At 33.6% G+C, this 7,500-nt stretch overlaps 1 protein-coding gene across 1 annotated transcript in view; it reads left to right on the top strand.

The window, feature by feature from the left end:
• Nucleotides 1-7,500, top strand: part of LOC135215964 (metabotropic glutamate receptor 4-like) — a gene marked incomplete at its 3' end in the record, with an annotated part of 29,077 nt that overhangs the window by 15,202 nt on the left and 6,375 nt on the right. Inside the window, 4 exon segments of the mRNA XM_064250920.1 lie at nucleotides 1,878-2,032; nucleotides 3,423-3,593; nucleotides 4,490-4,634; nucleotides 5,455-5,583. Coding sequence (XP_064106990.1) covers nucleotides 1,878-2,032; nucleotides 3,423-3,593; nucleotides 4,490-4,634; nucleotides 5,455-5,583 — 600 coding nt within the window.

Genomic DNA, 7,500 nt, shown 5'->3' with positions numbered 1-7,500 from the left:
CTCTCTCTCTCTCTCTCTCTTTTTTTTAGTTTCTGAATAGAAAACTATTGTGCCTGTTTTGTCTGTCCGTCCGCACTTTTTTCTGTCAGCCCTCAGATCTTAAACACTACCGAGGCTAGAGGGCTGCAAATTAGTATGTCGATTAGCCACCCTCCAATCATCAAGCATAACAAGTTGCAGCTCTTTAAGCTCAGTAGTTCCTGTTTTATTCTAGGTTAAAGTTTGCCATAATCGTGCGTCTGGCAACGATATAGGCCACCGAAAGATAGATCTGATTTCGGTGGCCTTGATTATACGCTGTACAGAAAACTCGGTTGCGCCGAAGAAACTTCGACGTATTTCTTACTTGTTTATAGTGTCTTATATTTGATATTTGAATATTTGATATTTCAGATTTCCTTTTAGATTTGTTGTATGATGTTCTCCTTTATATTTTGAATATAACAGAGTCTATATATTTACTGTTTCAATTCAAACTGAAAGCAATAACTTGACTTCAAAAGGAATTCAGAAACATGTTTGCTCTCTTTCGAAAGCATATTGAAAACGAACATTAATTTTCATTTCCATTATTCGACTTTTCAAAATTTTCTTTTTCACGTATATAACTTATAAAGGATGTTATGGTATCAACTTCATAAACCGCTATGCACCTCTCTGTCTGTTTCTTTTTAAATAAGTAAAGATAAATAAATAAATAAATAAATAAAACAACTTCTTTTTCCTGCCTTCACTAATTATCAATTTTATTATGTAACCCCTATATGTCCTTTTCACTTATTTTAGACATTCTCTCTCTCTCTCTTCTCTCTCTCTCTCTCTCTCTCTCTCTCTCTCTCTCTCTCTCTCTCGTATCCATAGTTTCTGAATAGTTCTATTTACGGACGAGGGCATCGTATGATTGTAACTCCCATAATCAACAGAAATAAACCTATAAACACTTCATATTAAAGGTAACTATATTTCAACACAACTTCAATCACGGCAAGGGTCATTATGACCTATCATCCCAATTACTGACACCATCAATGGCAAATGGTTTCGTTTTCGTGTGGGACTTCCCTTCATTACCTATGCCACTGATGAGGTATATACCATCATAACGTAATTCTAAACACGGGTATAACAATGTAATTCCTATATCTTTTAAACTCTGAAGAAAACTCTCAAACGAATTCGACGTCATTGCTTGGTAACCTTAGAGGTGGCAGAGATTATTGGCTATTGGAGGCTTCATGGTAATGATTAGGTAATTGGGACAAAAAATGAACAGTAAGCTAGTGGTTTAGCAGTGATTACCAAGTACATAGGTTAAAAGATAAATAAAAAAAAGTGGCAAATTAACCAAGTAGGTGATTTCGTAATGGTATTCTAATGAGCTTCATACCAGTCAATACTGATTTGGAAGTATTGCTAATTATAATTGGTATCCCATATAATTATCTAATTATTTCATTATGTGGTCTATTTTAATTGCTTTTATAAATAAAAGAGTATGCAGATTACATAATATATATATATATATATATATATATATATATATATATATATATATATTATATACATATATATATATATATATATATATATATATATATATATATATATATATATAATATATATATATATATATAGCTACATACATACATATATATATATATATATATATATATATATATAGATATATATATAGGTATATATATATGTATATATATATGTTTTTATATATATATAGAGTATATATATATATATATATATATATATACATATATATATAGTATATATATATATATATATATATATATATATATATATATATATATATATATATATATATATTAATGGCAATGTGGAAATGTTTTCCTTCTCATGGCCAGGGTCCATCAGTAACATTGACGATGGTGAGTACAAGTGTAGAGACGGGTCATCACCTGAGGTCATGAACAAGGTCATCTCAGGTGTGGTAGGGGCAGCCTCATCAGTGACCTCCATTCAGGTCGCGAATCTCCTCAGGCTCTTTAGGATACCCCAGGTGAGATTAGATGAAGGAAGTTTTTTTTTTTAGTTTTTAATAATTTTACTCAATGATTTTCATAATTAGATTTGTTTCTCTAGAATATTTTGCTGTCATTTACAATTTTGTTTATATACACAAAGTAAAATTGAGTTAAAGATACAGGAATTCTAGGATAGGATATTTGTGATTTATTTATTAGGATGAAAATGTAAACAATAAATAATGTGTACAGAATAATTATTTCTAATGAAATATAACGCATTTATCTTAATTTTCGTAGGTGAAACAAGGCTCTATTTGACCGTAGATTTTATCGCGTTTTAATTTATGTTAAAAATTAGGAATATGTTTACAACTTATGCGTGAGGGGAAAATCTTGCACGCGTTCCAAGTAAGCTGGAGGTCGGATCATGCCTTTTTTTTTAAATCTTATGTTTAAATATACTAATACAAGGATGATTACATCAAATCTCATAACAGGTCCTTCAGTTAATGAGGTGAATATTTCTAATATTGTAATACAAAGTGCCTAGTGAATAAGAGTAATTATGATTTTAATGACATGAATATTGCTCTAGATATCAAAGGTATATTCAAATTAACTTCTTTGGGGATACTGGTAAATAACTTGACAATAAAATCTCTTGAGAAGAAGCGTGATAAAAGGGGAAATTTAATTAAAGAAAAGCAGAGATGAATAAGAGCAAATTTGTTATATATTGTTATTAAAATGAAGATCTATAATGCACAGAACATAAATCACATTACATTAACTGTTTTTTGTTACAGGGAAATAAGTTCTAGAATTTTCACTTTTAATAGGTGATAGCCCTTCAAATGAGTACATTTAATAGATGCTTTAAGTCATTCTGATAATTTTTCTGACGCTCATCGCTGATATATAGCGCCATGAATGACTCTCATTAACGTTAGGATTAGGCAATAAAAATGTAATTAACCTATTGCCCTAACTAAGTAATAACTTCTATAAATTATGGAGTAAAGTTTTGTCATATTCATGGGTTTGACTCTGGTTCAATTTCCGTTTCCTTTTTTCAGCTTTGCTGTCCAACATCTCTATCTGCTACTTCGCTTAAGGTTCATTGCAGCGTTCCTTCGGCCCATAGCTGCAAACTTTGTCGTCCCTTTTACTGTACCTTCGCTCACATTCTCTTTCTCCCATCTTACTTTCCATCTTCTCCTAACAATTTATTCATAGGTTATCCTCCTGTTACACCTTTCAAACCTTCTTTCTGTCAGTTTCTGTTTCAGCGCTGGGTGACCTCATAGGTCCCAGTCACTCCAACTCCCTCTTTTCAATCTTGAGTGATGGATGGCAGTGTCCCAGAGCTTGGCTCGAAAGCCTAAATTTTTCATAGATCAAATCGGTCTTCTCTCTCTCCAGGTGAGTTTTTTCTCGACCTCTCCCGAGCTGAGCAACAAGCAGCGGTTCGAATACTTCTCGAGAACCATTCCCTCCGACCATTACCAAGTCAAGGCCATGGTGGAGATCATCAGGAAGTTCAACTGGTCGTACATCTCGATCATTTACGAGGAGTCGAACTACGGCATCAAGGCAAGTTGTTTACTGCCCCGGTTAACACAAAGTCACCGAGGGTAGATTTATGGTCTTCAGGATTTCGACCTTTTCATTTTTTATTATTGTTTTTTTTGCAGTGAACCTTTGCTTACGGACATATTGGGGGATTTGCAATTAGGTTTACTTTCGTGTGTCACTTTTCTCCTTAGAAGATATTCGAGGCAGCACGAGTCTTGGAACACAAAAAAAAATCCTTATCTATGTAGATGTATTCATAAAAAGTTAATTTACACAGAGAATGAAAGGAAAAATCATACAGATTCTCGAATAATAATAATAATAATAATAATAATAATAATAATAATAATAATAATGTAATAATAATAATAATAATAATAATAATAAGACAGGATGCAACCCGGAACCCAATACTATAAGTACCACCCAGTCGAATTGGAGGACTGTGATAGACCACCACACCCACCCCCCACCCCCCCCCCCCACCCCCCCCCCCCACCCGAAAAAAAATAATCCATTTTAATTGTTACAGTTTTTCCATTTGGTGATTACATAGATATTTACGTCATTCCTTGACCATGAAAATTTTATATAAGACGAAAATATATGACTGTACAATGTAATTTTAGCCTTTAATTCATTGCGACAAAACTTGATGTCATTTTTGTATTTGAGTCTTTAATGCGTTAAACTTTTAATTTGAGTCCTAATAGAATTTTACACTTTGTATTGGAGTTTCAATTTCATTGTAAATTCATTATATGGGTCTCGGTTACTTTATAATCTTTGCAATTTACTGCCTGAATTCAAGTCCTAATTTCATTTGAGTCTTAAATCCCCTTTACGTATATAATTTGTATTCGAGTCTTAACTGCATTGAGCTTTGCTTTACCGTTTTCTCTCATCTCATGAAGGCCTTCGAAGAACTGGAGGGCCTTTTGGCCAAAAACGACATCTGTATTGCAGTCAAGGAGAAGCTGGTGAAAGATTCTGGAGTCGCAGAAGAAGTGGCTTATGATCTCATAGTCAAGAAGCTTCTCCAGAAACAGATGGCCAGAGGTGAGGATGTATTTCTTCGAAGGATTCTGTCTCACAATGTTGTGGAACAGAGGATGGTTAAGCTTTCTTGCCTCTTTCAAGATCTATTTCAAATTTCTAGTGATGCAGATTTTTTGCCTCTTTTAGGATCTATTTCAAATTTCTAGTGATGTGAAACAAAGAATGTTTAAGTACTCTTGCCTCTTTTAAGATCTATTTCAAATTTCTAGTGATGTAAAACAGAGAATGGTTAAGTATTCTTGCCTCTTTTAAGATCTATTTCAAATTTCTAGTGATGTGAAACAGAGAATGATTAAGTATTCTTGCCTCTTTTAAGATCTATTTCAAATTTCTTGTGATGTAAAACAAAGAATATTTAAGTTTTCTTGCATTTTTTAACGGAGTATTTTTCCAATTTTCTGTTTAAAATCACTGGGATTTTCTTTAAAGAGGCAAGAAAACTTGAACATCCTCTGTTTCACATGACTAGATTTCTTAAACAGATCTTGAAAGATGCAAGAATACTTTACTATCCTCTTTTTCACATAACTAGTATTTTGAAATATATTCTCTAAGGAAACAGAGAAACTTAACCATATTTGCTGCTCAAAGAATCATGTCTAAACTGAACACGAAATAGACCAAACTGAAAAACAATTCTTACAATCAACAGTTCATATCTGCACTATTTACTAGAAAATGGGAAAATCCATTTGTTACTAAAACAGGAATCGTTTTTTTCATCATTCAAGAGACCGAGATGCTTATTTCGTAAATAAGAATCTTCGTCAGGAGAGTTGGAACTTTCTAAGTCCTCCCGTACTTCCTTTCCTCATTCCAGGTGTCATCGTCTTCGGCTCAGACCAAGAGGTCGCTGGAGTGATGAGAGCTGTCAGGAGGAACAACGCCACTGGAAGCTTTTCCTGGATCGGGTCAGACGGCTGGTCGGCCAGGTCTCTTGTGTCCTCAGGTGAATATCCTCTGCTTACTATGTAGGCCTATTTATATCTCTTTGTGTCCTCAGGGGTATATCCTGTGCTTACTATGCATGCATGCCTATTTATATCTCTCTTTGTGTCCTCAGGTGAATATCCTCTGTTTGCAATGTATGCCTATTGATATATCTCTTTGTATCCTCAGGCGAATATCCTGTGCTTACTATGAACGCCCGTTTACCATGTAGGCCTATTTATATCTCTCTTTGTATCCTCAGGTGGATACCCTCTACTTACTATGTAGGCCTATTTATATCTCTCTTTATGTCCTTAGCTGAATGGTCTCTGCTCACCATGTAGGCCTATTTATATCTCTCTTTGTATCCTCAGGTGAATATCCAATGCTAACCATACAGGCCTTTGTATCCTTAGGTGAATATCATGTGCTTACCATGTAGGCCTATTTATATCTCTCTTTGTATCCTGAGGTGAATATCCTCTGCTTACCATGTAGGCCTATTTATATCTCTCTGTGCTTATCATGTAGGCCTATTTACATGTCTCTTGTATCCTCAGGTGAATATCCGGTGCTTATCATGTAGGCCTACTCATATCTCTCTTTGTACACTCAGGTGAATATGTGCTTACCATTTACTTTGATTTCAGGTCTTCAGGTGAAATTTCTGGAAACTGACCTCTTCCTTGTTGCAGACATGAAAACATTGGAATATATGGCTAATTGCTTTTAGAAGAACTCGAAATATCTAGATTTAAAGTGATTATCAGTAACTTAAACTATAAAAATAAAGAATATCTGATATTTGATTTCAAAAGAAAGAGTCTATTTATTCAATATATAATATGTTCTAATTGTAGCTTAAAGTATCTCTTTTAAAAGCTACTATATATCCATTATCTATATTTCTATTTGAATAAGAAATTATATATATATACGTCATGTGCTCATAAAAAACACTAAATACACTAGAGATATTTAAATGATAACAATCTCGGTGTTATAGTTAAAGCAAATTCATTTTTACCTGTTTAAATTTTGGATTTATTACGTTTGCATCGACACACAACCTCCCCCCACCGCCCGCCCATACACACACACACAACACACACAACGACACTATATATCATAATATAATATATAGTATATATATAATATATAATATATAAGTATATATTATATTATCTATGATATATTATATTATAATCACAACTCCCACACCTGGACAGGATTAAGATGCTGACACAGGCACTTGGAAATTCTAATAATTTTGTTTTTACCTACCCACATACTCTAGCCTACTCCCTGATTAAATCTCTAACAAAAGCCAGTCCCAAAAGTCACTGGAGTATATTAAATCCTTTACAGGTAAATCACTCCCCCCAAAGACTAACACAACACAAACGTTCAGTAAGATATGGCCAACAGACTAAGTTATTACTAACCACATAAATAACCATAATCACAGAATAAACTGGAATTTGTCACTTATAATTCATAGCAGCAATTGTTAGGTTATAAGCCAGATGGTAGAATCAGCACTGATTAAACAAAGAAATACGATGAACCTCTCAAAGGGAGACTGGGATTAATTCTTCCTCCAACCAGCTTTTTAAGAAGATTAAGAAGAACCCGTAAACAGGGCTGACATAGCAGCCGACATCTGGAAGTTCCTTCAACTCTACATATAGCACTATTCTCTACTTTTTAATCCATTACATATACGTTGAGAAAGACAGTTGTCTTCGAAATATAAGGCTATAATTTCTAGCCTTTTAGTATTTTTGATGGCTCAATTTTGAGTTATGCGTATATCCGGCAACTTAATGTATACATATATATGTATAATTTAATCAATGAAAATTATTCGTAAACACGATGAATATATAAATAAAGACGTAATCCGCGAAGGGGAGAGAAACGACGAAGCCCTGCA

This window comes from Macrobrachium nipponense, chromosome 5 (assembly GCF_015104395.2).
Source record: "Macrobrachium nipponense isolate FS-2020 chromosome 5, ASM1510439v2, whole genome shotgun sequence".
Classification (NCBI taxonomy): Eukaryota; Metazoa; Arthropoda; class Malacostraca; order Decapoda; family Palaemonidae; genus Macrobrachium; species Macrobrachium nipponense.
Note: the sequence above shows the minus strand (reverse complement) of the source record. Positions and strands in the feature narration are given on the sequence as shown.